The 17,906-nt window shown below is 35.8% G+C and overlaps 1 protein-coding gene across 22 annotated transcripts in view; it reads right to left on the bottom strand.

Moving 5' to 3' along the window:
• The window catches only part of LOC117170201 (plasma membrane calcium-transporting ATPase 3), a 1,035,667-nt gene that overhangs the window by 572,567 nt on the left and 445,194 nt on the right, over positions 1-17,906 (bottom strand). For all 22 annotated transcript variants that reach the window (XR_004466737.1, XR_004466741.1, XR_004466738.1 and 19 more), the window contains 3 exons: positions 16,721-16,915; positions 16,383-16,612; positions 14,740-14,875 (listed from right to left, as the gene is read on the bottom strand). Coding sequence is in view for 17 of the 22 variants with exons in the window: in XM_033356800.1 (XP_033212691.1) it covers positions 14,740-14,875; positions 16,383-16,612; positions 16,721-16,915 (561 nt within the window). In the remaining 5 variants the exon portion in view is untranslated. The remainder of the gene's footprint in view (positions 1-14,739; positions 14,876-16,382; positions 16,613-16,720; positions 16,916-17,906) is intronic.

Raw genomic sequence — 17,906 nt, forward strand, 5'->3', positions numbered from 1 at the left:
AAATATCCCAAAAAGACTGGAGAAAATTAGTAAAACTCCAGGAACAACAGCAGGAGAAGAAAGAGACTCCATCATAGACATAGACCTCGAACAGATAATACAAAACAAAGACGTATCGCCAAAAATACTGGAGGAGATTCTCCAAGAACTGGACCCAATAAACACGGCAAAAGAGGAGCCTTCTCCAACACCAGAAGAAGAGAACCACCATCCACCTGATAGTACATCACTATCCCTAAAATATTCAAAAATCATTCTCGCTGACATGCCGGACGCCGAAATAAAAAAAAGAATAAAAAGAACCCACAATTACATCACGGACAATCTAGAAAGGCTAAAACAGGTGAGCGAACTCGATGACCCCACTCTAGTCGAGAACGCCGAAACATTCCAGAATCGTCTCTATAACTGCAAGGTACCCCCTAACTATCTTCTTAGAACAACGAAACCTGACCTCTCAATCAACGGAGCAATCTACAGGAATTTCGATGATCTACTAAAGCTGGCTCAACTGATATGGGAAGACGAAAGAACTGAATCTCCTCGGGTAATCGAAATTACGCACTGGGTGACAGAAGAAGATTTCAAGTTAGCGGCCTCGTACATCTACAGGACTCTTAGGTTTCTAGACCTCGACCAACACTATAAGATAAAGACATGAATCCAAAAATTGTAAGAAAGATACAAATGCAGCAGAACATCATCGCCAGAACGCACGAAAACGGACATTGGGCCCTCGACAAAACATTACGACAGATTCAGCAACACCACTACCGGCCAGACATGCAGGGGCAAACTAAACACTACATAGATAATTGCCATGTCTGTGCCAACAAACATAACGAGAGAAAGGTACGGGCAGATGCCGTAATAATCGAAGCAGCCAAGTTCCCCTTCGAAATTCTAAATACAGACAAACTAACATACGAAGGAAAGAATTATCTGATAATTGAGGACAGTTTAACCAGATATATCTGGGTTATGCCCCTAAAGGCAGACGATGTCCATGGTGTACTATACCAATTCCACAATCTACACCCTACTCCGAAAAAGATTATTGCAGACAATGAATCGGTATTTTAAAGTAAGAAAGTGGCTGAGCTGTTTGACAAATTGGGAATACAACAGGTCAAAATTTCAGCCTATCACCCAGAAAGTAATGGGATCGCTGAAAGGGCCATCAGAACCATAAAAGAACTGGCAAAAACGGTAGATAATCAGGACCCTGCAATAAGATTATTCACAGGAGTAAAAATATACAATGCAAGCCCCCATACGACAACGACCTACACTCCAGAAGAACTGCTATATGCTACAACGGAACACGAAACGAGGAGTCAGGAAGAAATTGATGAGCAGCGCAGAGAAAGAAATGCAGCACAATTGCCAGATGCGCGAGAAAAAATAACGAAGGCCAAAGAAACTAACCAAAAGAAGATACAAAGAACAGGGAAAGAAGAAAACTACCAAATAGGGGATCTAGTCCTAATTCAAACAAATGTAAAGAATAAAATTTGCTGGTCTGAGCCTGTAGCAATTAGGCACATTAATAGGGATACCAAAACCATTACTATATTCAGACGCGGACAGAAACATTTAAGACATTACAACCAGGTCAAAAAATACAAAGACTCTGAATAAAACTAATTTCTTACAGATTTGGGCAACCGAAGGAGCATACCGGATACAACCGCTGGACTCACCAATCATCAAGGAGGAGCTGTTCAAGGCCCAGCTCTACTACGAGACATGGGACACCGTGTACTTCATAAATCTTACAGAAATTGGGCAGGACGCTTTCCAGCTAGTCAGCTGCACAAGAGAAATGAAGAAGATATGTGAAACTCATCCAGGGTGTGACATGTATAAAAGCATCGATGCCATGAACACAAGGGCTATCAACTTGGCAAGACGTTACCAGGACATAGCACATATCTCACTAAACCGCCCCAAACGCGGTTTGTTTAACTTCATAGGAAGCGCCACTAAATTTCTGTTTGGAACCATGAACGCCGAAGATGCGGAAAATATCAACAGGGAGATAGTAGTCAAATATCAACAAATATCAACAGGGATAGTAGTCCTAATAAAAAATCAAACCAGTCTTCTCCAAACCACAATTTCAAAGCTGGACGAAATTAAACATCAACAACAGACGAATCTTTCACAATTTGAGAAATCGGCAGTTCAACTTACCAATGCCATGAATGCGCTGATACTTAACAACAAAATTCTAAACTCCCTATTTACTATGGAAATTCATTTGGAGGATACATCAAGAACTTTAGGAAACGTCGAAACAGCCATAGCTGAGGCGAAGAATGGAATCCTTTCACCTGATCTAGTTTCCCCAGCAAACTTCATGGAATCTCTCGCGAAAATAAAAGAAAACATAGAAAAAGAAATTCCTTAGCCGTTAATTGAAAAAAACTATTTCCTATACATGCGAATAAGTGAAATTGATACCACACAAATAAACAACAAACTGATATATCGAGTCCACATCCCAATTCCAGACCCAATAGAATATACGGTCTGGCAGTATACAGCTCTCCCTTTTGTCATTCTAGTGAACCATTACATCTTCGATGAAATACAGGAAAAGCCCATCGCCTTCTCTAAGGATCATCTCTCATATACTACAATTGACGAACAACGGTGCATAGGAAAAGGAGATATGAAATTCTGCAAAACTATCAACCCTATCAGAAATGTACAATTAGACGCTACCTGCCTTGGTTGGCTAATTTCTTAACAAGGACAAACCTGTGATAAAAAATACTTTCGACTGAATTCAAATTTTATTTACAGCTTCCGCAACGGATACCAATGGTATATATTACCCTTACACTATGCCAGTCTCACAATGAGATGTCCAATGGAATCGGAAACCACCCAAGCAATTAACACGGCCTCAGTTCTAACGCTAGAAGACCACTGCCAAGCAATCACCGACAGCGAAGCGTTTGCAGCCGCCACCCACTACTCCAAAGAATCACCCATCGTACAACATGAAATTAAATTTAATTTCTCAAAGATAGAAACCGATATACTTCAAACTATTGACTTACCACTTCCAATATTTTCTAGCAACCACCTTGACATCCAACAACTAAAAACTGCAGCACATGACCTCCAAACGGCACAAAACGATTTTGATTCCTTTCTGACAATGAGAAAAAACCACTCCTGGTAGACATTCGGAACCACCATACTTGAACGTTTGGGCTATACCAGCCTGGCACTCCTATTGATTGCCGCACTTTGGAAATGCGGACTAAATCAATTATTGAAAAGAGCTCTGCTCTGCACACCTTGCGGAAAGGTAATTTACAGATTCAGAGGACCAGGCCACGTAGTCCATGCACCAATAGGACCTACAGCCACCAGAGTTGTCCAATACCACGCCACGGCAACCCCATTATTCAGAAAAGATATCCAGGACGACATCTAACACCCTAAGTGAGGAACTGTGAAAGGGTCTAAGAATGACTCATCGATGATATCATCATTGTAGTATATAACCCGACTAGCCTCCTGGCTCGGGAGCACTTCTCTCCGATACTTTGTAGCGGACACTCTGTTCAATTAAAATAATCATTATTCCAAATCCACGCCTCCATTTCCTTATCCTTCCCTGGAGTAAGAATTATCTTTTTTAAAAAACTAAAAGAGGAATTTTTCAGATCACACAATATATTGAAAAAAGTTCAATTCCGCTAGTAACCAACTTGTATTAATTAAACTTAGTTGATACTTCATTGAGTAAATCCACCTAATGTGTACGATAATGGATGTGGATCAGGAAAACCCTGAAAATCGGGGGAAAATCAGGGGATTTTATTGGCCTAGGAAAGTCCAGGATTTTGAAATCTTGGAGAGAGTAAAATTAAGGAAGTTTGAAAATGAAGAATTACCCTGATACAATGTTTTGTTAGTAAGTTACCATATTTACTTTTATTCATTTTAATTTTCGTCAGTTGTTTCCTCCTGAAGTTTATACTTTCAGTTAATAATTTTATTATTAGGTTGCAAAATCAACAATTTTATGAGGAAGTAATCCTTTGTGTTTAAAATATCCACTATTATATTACCCTTTGAAAATTAATTTAAAACATTTTTTTTTAATTAGAAATTTAACCAGTCAATTTTTGGCTAAAATTTGTTTTTTTACAATGAAATTCAACTACTTGGGTAAAATTTGAGCCACTTCGTTAAACATTAATTTTTTTGTTTCACGATTCAAATCTATGGTACAACATTTAAATATTTTGTGTAAAATTCGTTTTTTTTTTTAATTTTAATTCAACTTCTACCTGAATATGTTAATTTTCCATTTTTTGTTGAAAATTTATCTGTTTTAGTTAGAACTTGGTCTTCATTGCTAGAAAGCTAATTTTCTGGATCAAAATTTCTTCTTTATTGGTTAAACTGCAACTGTTTGGTTAAAGATGAACTCTTATTTACAAGTTTATCAATTTCGATGACATTTTTTTTTATTTCTTGACTGAAAAATGTTTCCTTGTTGAAAATTCGTCTTTTTGGTGAGAAAATCAAAATTCTGGGTTAAAAGTTGAACTACTTTGTTAAAATCTTTGTTTGGTTGAAGAATCATTATTGATATTGAAAATTCTTCTTCTTGGTTCGAAATTAAATTATTTTGTTGAAGGTTTGTCTTTTTGGTATAAAATTAATATTTGAGGGTTGGAAATTCAACTGGTTTGTAGAAAATTTGTCTTGCAGATTAAAAATTTGTGCTTTTAGATCAAAATTTGACCTCCTTTGTTAAAAATTTATTTGTTGAATTGCAGATTCATTATGTTAGTTAAAAATTCATGTTTGGTTAAAAATTCAACTATTTTGTTGAAGTATTTATTTACTGAAAAAAGATATTTTTTAGTTAAAAATAGAACTATTCATTTGAAAATATATATAGAAAATTAATCATTCAAAAAGAGATTATTACACATGGAATTTAACTCACTTAAATTATATTAACAACAACAAATTATTGGATAGTATAAATGTCATAATATTCGCTAATGTTAAAGGATAAATAAAAGGAAAACTTTAAAAAAGTTTCGATTTCAGTTTTGTGATTTTTCACAGTCGTAAAATTAACAATTACAAAAAACGGTTTTCGACCATAACATCGGATTTTGGGGGCATATGATAAATTTCGCATCCAACACATTTCTAGAAAGGCACCTAAACAAATGAATTTTTGTCCTGAAAAATGTGGAAAAGTCCTGCATTTTTTCCACATACGCTGGACACTCTGGGTATGTTTTCAAGTATTTTTCTTTACATTCAGTATTTTACCTATGTCTAAAGTTATAAAAGTAGGTTTTATAAATACCAAAAGTATTCAATTATTTATATTACAAGTTTACGAATTTTTTCTCTTTTCTTTTATGGAATGCCAATTCATTACTTCTCACGCAGATTGTATACATAGATGAAATCTTTGTCAATTGTCCATATTTTCCTGTAGCTGAGCAGGTAAGCCGAGTACCAGTAACTAAAACCAAACGCGAAAGTGCAATAAAAATAGTTGGAGATTTTCTGTCTCTATCGTTGCTAAGATTATCCCTCTAACAGGTCAAACATTTTATCAAGGAAATACTATTGATTATAGGGTATGAGTTTGTAATTATATTAGCCAGTGGACACTAGGCTGTATTACAATTTTTTTATAGATGTCGCTAAATTCATTTAGGTGCTCCATGAAACCTACCGTTTCCGCTCAAAGGATAAATAAGAATCTTCACAAGGATCCAGTATGAAATCACACCGATCAACTGAATCGGCACAGAAATGTGCTTTGTATCAGGAAACACATAGGCTTTATCAATGGGGTCAATGTCGAGAGTGTCCGCCAGAATAAATATTAGCTAAGATTAAAGATTTAAATAATTGTTTTAGGTGTTATTGAAAACATTGGACGGACGCTCGTATAAAGTACGTACTTTGACTGATACTATATCACAGGTCACTTTTAGTAAGGAGGATTAAGGTTCAGTTTTTGCGTATTTCACGTCAAAACGTTGATATTACTGATGAGGGGTTGGGTGAAGTTCTAATGGGCATCAAGGAAAGCACAATTTCTTTTATAATAGAGTCAGCTTATATGACAGAACCAGATGTTCCTATTACTGCGAACGTATTGAAAAATTATCAGGGTACAAGCCAAGTGAAGCTAATAAATAGGATTCTTATGAACATTTGAAAGATTTGAAACTTTCAGATATGGATCTATTTAATGTCGAAACAAACATTGATCTGGTAATAGGCGATTATTATTATGCTAACATTATTATAGAAGGTTTAAGAAAATGACCAACAGGTACACCTATTGCACAAAATACGATTCTAGGTTGGATAATTGTAGGTTTTACTTCTCTTTTAAGTTGTGATACCACATCGACTATGTTGGGTCACCATGGGCATGTAAGTCCCCACTTAGTTACAGTGCTTCAGCGCTTTTAGGAAAACGAGGAAGTACCCAAGAACTCACTCACGGTCTGAGTCCGTTCAATACAATGTTCGATTACCCTTCAAAAATGGTACTAATTAAAGACAAGCTTCTTCCACCCTGAAAGTGTGCTTTAGGAAGAATTGTTGAAACATACCCAGGTAAAAAAAACATACGCGATCTGTAACCGTAAAAACTGCAAATTCAATGCCTAGAAGACCAATCACAATTATGTCGTTTACATATAATGTGCGTAACTCCACTACGTTAATATATAACACAAATAGACCGCTATTGTGTACTGGCGGGCGGTACGGCACTTCAGTTTTCCATGTTTCTTTTAACTACCGTGAACTGTTGATTTTTTGCGATTAAATTGAGTTAATAAACACTAAAATGTATGAAGGTAACATATTTTCGATCGCTTTCGTTCTTGAGTTGTCAATACGAGACGGACGGTATGTTAATATTATCATTATCATATTATGTTCTGCGAATATCGTCAAAGCTAAGTTTACTAGAACATATTTCGAAACCTGTTTACCTATAGAAACAATCGCCAAATTTATATTCAGTACACTGAGCCGTATAATACGAAGGATCTGTGCGAATGACCAAAATTCCTTACGGCGCAGGATACATAAACTTCGGTCAGTCGCAAATGTCCTGTAACCAAGGTGACGTACGCATGCACACTCATCTATTATAAATTGAATCGCAGGTTATCGCGACGCTTTGATTCTATTGCTATATTCATTTTTTCCCTTTTTTTCACCATTGTGAGTTATTAAAACGTCTCATTAGACACATTGTTAATTATAAAACCGTGGCTTTCACTGTGCAGATATCCTAACATTTTGTGTGTGAGAAACCGGCATATATACTTGATAGGAATCGGACCAAGTGATTTTTCCTCTGATGAGAAATTTAATTACTTTTCCTTTCCATAATAACAATACAAAAAACTTGGTTCGGCTAAAAACAGTCTTTCTATTTTTTTTCTTTTTCTTCTTATCTCTGGAAGAAAATAAGAGTTGTGCCCTTATAAGATAAAAAGTTAAATAATTATCAATTGATTAGTTTCAGTGGGTTAGGGCGAAGTGGTTTGGGCCGAAACCTGAGGGGATCTGATTAACTCGCTATCTTATGAGTTCTTGTATTGCCTTCGCATCGCGACGGAATACCATTCAACGATATTGTAGTGGAAGTTGTAGGTTGCAGCAAGTTGCTCAATACATATAATATCTTTAATAAATTTTAGCGGATATCAATCCTTCTGATATGAACCATTTAGTCTCCGAATGTTTGTATGCACAATAATAAATGCTTTTTCGTTTAAGCTTTAGAAAAATGGCATGTAAACGAAGGTGTATAGTTTTTTTTGCGTAAATATTTAAAAAATGATAAGATCAGGAAAAAGATACATCTTTTCACATTATTGACACCAAAAATAGGCGACTTACCTCCATTTTCATGTTTCTTGCCATAACCAAAGTTTCAGCCATAAATATTTATTATTAAGGACAAAAACATGCGCAACTGAATTGCTCATACGGCAAGCAAAACATGCGTTCAAAATTAGATTGTAATAATTTAAATTTTTTTAAATTAATCATTATCAAATTATAATTCACATGATTCAAAATAAAACAATTTCAGTTACAAGTAAGGAATTTACAAGCTCGAACAATTATAAATAAAATCGTGCAAATCTTGGGGCTTCACTTTGAAATAGATTGTTAATCTATCTTTTATTTAAAGCATTTCATTTTTAATTGTCCATTCTAACTACAGCCATTTATTACATATTTTTCCGATATTATTTTTTTGTTAGTAGTAACTCCCTTACACAAACAATTGGTGGTAAGAGGGGGGGGGGGGGGCTTACAGTTTAAGGTGGGTTCCGGACCACCAAGAGCAACGGCTTTAAGAACTTAGAAAACCTTTTTCTCCAGAGGTACCGGTCCCACGACTCTCCGGAGATAAATAACACCCTTCCTAGGCTAGTGTACACCACATAGGCCGCTTAAGCTCTTCCAGAGTGCGAGGCAGGAATCAAACCCGCAAGTCGACGGATGGGTCAAAAGCCTACGCCATAGCCCACACGATCATCGCCACACGTAACATTATTTTTTTGAAGTCTTTGAATAAAAATTGTTTAATTTTAAACGTTTTTACTTCGTAAGGATCGTCTTGGTATTACCGGGGTGTATTCCATTATTGATCGCATATTCTACTTTACCTATCGCTTTTGGCAAAGCTATTCCAGAATCATGATCACTTAATTCTGGTAACATAGGTGCAACAAAACGATTCAACCGCTCTAGTACTTGGGCATTCGCCTGCGGTGATCCTGTAGCTTCCTTGATGTAGTTAATATCATATTCAGACATAAAACTTTCAAATTCTTCTGAAGTTTAACACGAACCTACGTTTGAGATTAGCGTTTTCAGATTGCTATATGCTAAAAAATATAGCTTTAAATGTATAATCGCCACTACGGAAGTCGTGGACTTGGTCGGGTATAATTTAATTTTGGTGAATGCATCTATCACTACCAAAATATTCTTTTTACCTATGAACCCCGAATCAAAAATATCTTTATGATGAATCTTTATGGTTTTGAAAGGTTTAGTACCCTTTAGAATCATTAATGTGTACCCCCACCACCACATTATTTTATGTGTCATCCGAAATTTTCTAGCGCATTTCCGAAAACTAGTAGCTTTTACCAATGGTTTCATACACATTTTGTGACCCTATGGAACGTAATTCATACTGATATTTGAAGAGAATATTTCTCTCCATATCTTTCGACAAATAAAATAACAATGAATCACCTTTCTTGCGATAGACAACTTAGTTCCTCGACTCATAATGCTTACCTTCGGAATCGTCTAATTGGTTTTTTAATTTTACAATCGAATCGTTCCTATTTTTTGGCAATGCCAAATTTTGTAACTTTGGAGTACCATAACCCATCCTAAAATTTTAGGATTTATATCACGCTTTTTGAGTGCTAGTTCGAGTGAATTACAGTCCGTGATAATTTTGAAAGGTTTTCCACATAGATAAATTCGAAACCTTCGAAAGGCATAAATTATAGCTGGCATCTCCAACTCAAAACTGCGTTGTTTAAATTCTGTTTATGTCGTGCGTTTAGTGAAATAGAAGATGGGGTGGAACTTTAAACCTTTTTTATCTTGTAAAGGTACAGCTCCAAAACTGATTGCATTTGCACCACAATGCAATTCAGTCCCTTCGCGAGGATAAAAAATCGCAAGAATAGGTTGCTCGATTTTTTTTTTATTTTACTGTTTCAAAAGGTTCCATTTTTTTTTTACCATATTTATATTCCACTCCACTTTGCAACAAATCATTCAAGATTTAGCTAACAAGGCGAACCCCTCAAAGTATTTATCAAACCACGAGGTCAATTAAAAAAAACTTTGTACTTCTCGAACATTTCTGGACACTGGGAATTTTTCTACTGCTTTTATTCCATATTTGGTGGGTCTAATCTCATAGCCTAAGAACTCATTAGCTGTAAAAAGAGGCTACCAACAATTCTCGGTGCCGTCTTTATGACAAAAGGCATGCATTCATATTTGAGCTGATCAAAGGGCATTACAAATAAAGTGTATTTTATTGACTCCTCTGCATTTTTCACATGATAAAAACCATCCTTAAGATCAAGTAGGCTATAGTATATTTCGATACGAGAGGCCAAACGGACATTTTGGTCACTGCTCGTGTAAAATGGCAGCGTGAACCCGAATAAAGGCTGACACTCGTAGTGACCAAAACTCACGTGAGGACTGGACTATCAAACACTATTTTTACATTCTCATCATTTATGATTGAGAAAGTATTAGAATTATCGGAAATTTGACATCACACTTTTTCAACGGATCTCCACGTTTCGAGACCCCCTGAATCCGAAAATCAGGTTTTCACGATGGCGTCTGTCTGTCTGTCCGTCCGGCCGTCCGTTCCGTCCGTCCGTAAACACGATAACTCTCGAAAAAATGAACGAATAACCATCTTTGGCACACTTCTTCTAGGTCCTAAAAGAAAGAACGAGTTCGTTAACCAGCCATTTCTGATACAAATTCAAAAAGTGAGCGCATTTTGAAAATTTCTGAAACCACTTTTTTCTGAATTTGAAAATTCTATGTACAGACATTTATAGTATTGAAAAGAAGAAACAATTTATCCTGATGACTTTTTTTCGATAAAAAGAAAATTTTCAGAGTTATGGCGTTTTCAAAATTTTTTTAATCAACCGAAAATCAAAATTTAAAGCGGAAGAACGCACGATATGAAAAAAAGTCAAAAAAAGAAAAACATTTCTTTTTGAAATCCCTACAAGATTACCATAACCAATTTTTGGATTTTGTCCAAAAATCGAAAATTCTAATTTTGATTGCACAAAAAATAATGGAAAATAAAAAATTCCATTTTGTGGACAAACTATGTAGGATACAAAAAAAGATGAATTAACAAAAATGGTTATCTCAAAAAAGATTTAAAATCTCGTTAAGAATCACTTCTTGATAGGACGCGTACTTTTTGTTTTATTCGTGAAAAATAGTGTTGAAGAAAGTAAAATAAAAAAAAATGTGTGGAAAAACGACGAAATTTACGAGAAAAAAATCCAAGGAAACCTATTTACAAATGTTTGTCGGGCGCGTGTGTCACGATGAAAATGTGTACGTTAAAGCCTACAGAGCTTTGAGAAACTTAATCTTTTACTATACTTAATCAAGTAGACAATTCAGAATATGGAGATGCATATAAATACTGCCATCTAAAAGAGATCTTTTTGATAAAGTTTTTTTTAAGCATTCCAAATTCAAAGAATAAATATCCGAGCGAAGCGTGCAGATTTTTTTCTATAGAATACTATGCAAAACACGAGATATGTAGACTTGCAGAAATGTGGAGGAGGTGGAGTCTGGGCAAAGCCCCATGGGGCCGAAGTGCGGAGTTGGCACTAGGGGATTCGAAGGGCAGAGGTGCCCGTAAGACACGTAATATCTCCTAAAATGTTGAAATTTTTTGAAAAGAAAACATAACTCGTCACAATCATTTCTTAATTTAATTTTTTCGGTGAAATCCATTTCAATTTTATTTTTTCGTTTTCACCTTATTCAAACTTGTAATAAACTCTTTAATATTTTCATGTATCAAATAACTTAAACGAAAATTAAAGAAAACAGACTGTCACGAACGAAATAAACCCAACCTCGCTCACAAAAATGTTCACATAGTAACCGGTTACGACGCTAGATGGCAAACGGTGGCAAAAATGATTTTGTAGCCATGGAGATCATTTTCCTAACCGGTGACAGCGTTTTGGTCATCGTCGTTGGGGATTTTGCTCATTGCTTTCGCGCACAATGCGGAATCGGCCATTTTCTATGTCTAAACGTTGGGCACACGAGAAAAAATGTTTTGTATTACTCATGACGTTAATCTGTTCTTCGATAACAGGTGAAGGATAATTGTATCTAACGATGTGTTTATAGAGAGTTCGGACATCAATGCACATTCGACGTTCTCCATTGTTCTTCTGAATGAGTGCAATGAGTGAGGCATTCTCTGAATTACTTGCTCTTATTCCCTTTTGTTTAGCTAAATTATCTAATTATTTCTTCACTATGTTTTTCTCAGAAGAGGTTGAGGAAGCGATGAGAAGTGAAGATGCTAATGTTCTTTTAGTGGAATTTTAAGCTCTACTTTTGTTTTTAGATCTTGCGGCATTTCTACCGTCGCATACTGTACTTGAAATTTGAGGGCATCTCGCCGAGGCAAAACAGGTGCGCGCATCGTACAATCATCTACAATCAACAATATTTTATTTTACGTATCATAACTATCATTTTCACCGTCACGACTATTGCACCCAAGGCTTTCAGCTTCGACCTATTGATGCCAGCATATTGCTTACAATTTTCATAAAGCGGTTTCACAAGACTTGTTTTCACTAAACTTCTTTTTATTAGGCTCATTGCACTACCACTATCAAGGAACACTCTAAGCACCTGTTGTGTAACTCACCATCATCCTCCAGTTGTAACTCGGCCATCCGATGAAAATCGTCCTCCTCTTCTTCGACGCTGGTAATCTCTTGGTCAAAAATCTTCTTCCTCTTGGGACAGTTTTGGATCATATGTTCAGCTGAACCATACGAGTAACAGGATACCCTATTCAGGATTTTCGGATCATCTTACGCGGCCAAATGTCCCATTTATCCGCAATTGTAACAACTTGGATTGAAACTGTAGGTCGTTTTTCTGTCCTTCTCCTTGTCACCAGGACCTGCGCCTTCTTCACCTATTTTCTGGTGTTTTGAATTAAGTTCACTCGTACTGCCTTTACCTTGCAGTCACCTTCTCAAAATCCGACAGCAAATCTTTATTGGAAACAAAATATTGAATTCATGTTTGATTACGCAAGGAGATTTCGAGGATTCCATACACAATTTAATCAATTCTCTCATCTTCAATAATTGGCACTTTATTAGGAAATCGTTTTGTCGCAGATATATTCACAAAATGATTCCCCACGCTTCCACGCTCTTTCTTCGATCTGCTTACGTAAATCATATTTTTGAAGTCGAACTTGACACTTCCATCCATCCATATTCTTTCCAAACCCATCGAACGTGCTTAGAAGCTCTCCTATAGCTCCGATGTTCAATCAGACCTGTTACTGGGAACACCTCTCTGCGAGAACTAATCGTTACTTGCTCGTTACGTCAGCATGTGACAACCATTTGCCTCCAATTGTAGTTCTTCTTCTTCTAGAACTTGTTAACTCGATCCACCATCCTGCATGACGTATAGCTCTCGCCTCGGTTCTTCCTGATGCTTTTTTATTGCTTCCCTCTGAGCTGTAGCTTCCCTTAAACACCTTTGTCTCTGAGATTCTTGACCTTATCAAACTTTTGCACGCTCCTACTTATCGATTTGTTTCACGGCTGCCATTTTTTGCGGATTTGAACAGAGCGTTTTCTTCTCTCTGGTCATCCATGTTGTCAGAAGTCTATCGACGACTACTAAGACTTTTGAACAATTCACCAGCTCGATCGCCACCTACAATGAAGCTCGACACAGCGATACACCAAAAGAAAATCACATCTAAAGAATAAGACTCACTCACTATGGCTGGCTCCTTACGAGAGCTCGTTGATCAACCGAAAACCGAAACGAAAGCCATTTTGTGCACCCTTTGCAGCGCGTCTGATTCTGATCCCACTTTTGAAGAACTGTAAGCTAATTTGTCAGGAAAAGTTCTAAAGTCCTACTAATTCAAACGGATCATAAGGATGATGGAAACAATATAAAATAAAATCAAGAATTAAAATAAACATTGCACTTTAATAAGATTATCAATTATGGTAGACTCTAAGTACATTTTAAAAGTTGCTCTCTTGCTTCAAGTCGGCAACGAACTGATGCTCCTTCGCACTCCAACATCACACCAGAACCTTATCCCCCACTCTATTAGACTTTCTGTCTCGCACCAGTTTGCACGTTACATTAAATATATCAATACTATATGAATATCTTACATTCGGAACGGGAGGGCGCCTTGGTGACAAGTATTGATAACACATGAATATTTCTTTCGAAAATTTCAAAAAGAAATTTAAAATGATGATATTTGATAAAAAACGATGTTTTTATCTATTCTATATTAAACGAAATACGATATATAAAAACAAAGTAAGGGGGTAAATGAACATGAATAAAAATATTAAATTTATCAAATTAATGAAGAATTAGCAACCAGAATTAATATTAAAAATTTCGAAAAAAAAACTGGCATGTAAAATGATAGACTATGATAACCTAATTGAAAGAAAGTATATAAAAACTTAAATCACCTATTCAATCTATAGCAAACCCAATATTGGTACAGTATTTAGAAAGGGGATGAGGCGGGAAGGTATAAACGATTTTAGGGGAGGATGGACTAGTTCTACTTATGAAGTAAACTTTTGATTGCCAAACACAAAAATACCTAACTTTGGACGCTGATACTACAGTCACCATGTTGAATTAAAAAATTCAGCGAAATTTTCAAATTCAACCATATTTAAAGCTTCGTTACACAAAATTTAATTATTTTTAATTGTAATTTGACGAGGTTACCAATTTTTGACGCAACTGTAACATCCAATCTCCTCAAACAATGTTTACGTACAAGTGATGCAAAAAAACTATTTATATTTTTTAAGAGTGAATAATACATACCCGAAAGCACCATGGGATCAAAAGATTCCCCCTTTTTTACGTGGTCCGACTCTCCAGTTAAACTGGACTCATCTACTTTCAGATCGTTGCTTTGTATTAGAACACCATCAGCAGGCAACAGATCTCCGTATTTTATCTAGAAAAATATTTTTAATTTTATACTTTTCTATTCCTTTTATCCTATTTCTGACATATAGTAAAGATCCATACATAAATTACATAATTTTCAGACATATTAGGCCCCTCTCCAACCCGCTCGCTGTTGAAATCGGTAAATTTTTAGCCAACCTAGCCTCTTAACCTTTTGTGATTTATGTAAGTTTTTCCGACTAAAATTGCCATGATTTTGAATGTTGTTAATTATTTCATGATTCTCAAAATTCATTGAAATAGATAAAAATATATAAATGAGAGATAAAAGAATTTTCAAAGCACACGGTCTTAAGCATCCATTGATTTCCGACTCCTTTGGTTAAATCTGATAAAATCGCTAAGTTGTGTGATTGGGTATAATTTTTGTAACCATCACTTAAAATTACCTCACTCCAGAAATCAGTACATTTTAGAAGTAATTCGTGTTAAATCATACAGTAAGGATCAGCATTTAAAAACAGGAATTCGGAACCTTTCCTGTCTGTATCCAACTAAAGGCCGCGGACATCCGTACAAACGAGACCATGGCATAACAGAGTCGTAAGCATACACAGAGTCCCATGTCTACTGCGAGAGAGTAAAGCTTTCCTATATAAAACCTCTCTCACTAAAGTGCTATCCAACCGCTGTAGTTATCTATTTACTAATTTTGTATGCAAATTGAATCAGCCACACGTTCTCCGAAAGCCTAAATTAGTTAATTGTAGAAATGAAACGGGATGCATTCCCGAACATTCGCGAATCTGCGAACTCGATTAACCTAAGATATCTGCCCGCGTGATCCCGGCGACGGCGCTGATTGGTTGAAAATCACCGATTATTAAATCTTGATGCTAATATATTTCGGCTGCCATATTGATCTGCCCTTCTTGCTCTTACTGTTATTCGAAATTCATCGAAAATTTTGAGCTCCGATGAGGAAATTGATATCTTAGCGTGCATGTTTACCAAATTCGAGAAGGCACTAGAATGCGGAAAGAAAGTTGAGAAACAGATATGAATTTTTGTTTTTCGACAAGCTCGATGGTCTAACGGGCCCGTTTTAGTGAAAAGTTGTATATTTGGAGAACTGTTAGCCACGTGTTCTGGCCATGGAGTTCCCTTTTTTTTAAAGTTTCCCTGCGAGTGTTCTCAGCCGGTATCCTAGGGACTTTGTAAATTGTCGGCGATTTCGAATAATAAATTAAGATACTCCTGATTGTTGATTGCAAATGTAGCATACAGGATTTTCGACTATTTAACCCACCCCCTCTGTTTTGTCTGACATAATTTACTTGAAAGAAATATTAGAATTATTGAATTAATTAGAATTAGAAAAAAATTTAACACAAAAATCTTACAATGAATGGCGTAATCGCATAATAGGCCGGAGAATTACCCCTAAATACTTGGTAAAGTACAACTGTCTAAAAACAGTAAAGACTATAGACAAAACATAACTTCAACTAAACTTGCCTGTCACTGTGTTCGATAAAGTACTCTGAACTCACCTGGCAAATATCACCTACAACTATATCGGATACGGAGATTTGTTTTACTTCTCCCTGCCTGATAACAGAGAACTTATGTTCCCCCTCTATTCTATTCTGAAGACCCCTGAATTGCCGCTCCTTGGAATAGTCATTAAAAGCCGTCACTATTACCACTACTATGACGGATATCAAAATAGCTAGACCTTCAATCCAACCATATTTAGCTTCATCTTCATCTATTCCCGGAGCTAAAAGAAATGAAAAAATTAATATATTTTATACCCGGAATCAGATTTTTACTGAAATGCATTTCATTAAATTTTATTTGTCGATCAAGAATAGTAAATAATACTCACGCGCTTCATCGTCTGAAGGATGGTAAAAGCTAAGACCTAATGAAACCAATGCAGCTATTTCTAAAATTATTAACGTTACATCTTGCAATGCCTCCCATACTAATTGTAGAAATGTTTTTGGTGGTTTTGGAGGTATCATGTTTGAACCAAATGTATCTCGCCTGTGCTGGATATCTGCTTCGGACCCGCTAAGACCTGCGAATATAAAAACATAATTTATTTATATTGTACATTACTTAAATAATAAAAATTACTGATAACCTAGATGCGTTGCAACAATGAGCTCCATATTTTATCTCATTATTTCAGTATATATTCACCAGTGAATGGATTTTATCATTCTCAGAGTTTCTACTCATATTCTGAAAAAAATCTCCGACAATTCTAGGATTTTTTCAGCTTTCATTTTTCTTAATTCAAGTATTAGTTCAGCCGTCACGTACGAAAGCAGCTAATAGCTGTATTAATTACGTGAAGTCACAATTATTTGTTTGTTAAAACGCTACGTTGAGGGATTCTCAGCTGAATCCACATATTCCAGAAAAAAGTTGACGAAAATTGAGAAAACTTTTTAAAAATGTACAGAAATCAAGTTTGTTTGGATTGATGGTCTCTGAATAAGTGTATAAAACTCAAAGAAAAACTTAAAAAAGAGAACTTTCTTGTAATGTCGCAGTTTTAACAGCACATTACTTAGTTGTGATTTGTTCTATTCATGTATAAACAGCTCTTCTTCTCCTCGCGGAGGCTCTCGCAGATGTACGGTCCTGCCAGAAGCCTCTTTTTAGACGTACGATTTTTTTATTGATGCGTATCATTTCGGTATTTTCGTAATAACGCTAAAAGAGGCCGGTTATGTATCTCGACTTTGGGGAAAAAGCCAAATAGAAAGTTATAAAGTTTGAATATTTGTACTTTCATAAAATTGTGTTTCGTTATGCAGATACTAGGAAATCCGGAAACGTACTTTAAGATAAGTAATTCATATCAATTTATTATAATTTCACGATAAAAAATTTTTAAACCTAAAAGCTACAAATAACGCTGAGATTTTGAACGGGATGGGCTCTCTTTTTATTATAAATTTAAAGATTTAGGCGGGTGCAATTTTTCAGATTAGCACCCGCTCCCGGCGAAATCCTGCGGTTGTCATTATGACAAATTTTTAATTATATACATATACATA

Source organism: Belonocnema kinseyi, chromosome 3 (assembly GCF_010883055.1).
Source record: "Belonocnema kinseyi isolate 2016_QV_RU_SX_M_011 chromosome 3, B_treatae_v1, whole genome shotgun sequence".
NCBI classification, from domain to species: Eukaryota; Metazoa; Arthropoda; class Insecta; order Hymenoptera; family Cynipidae; genus Belonocnema; species Belonocnema kinseyi.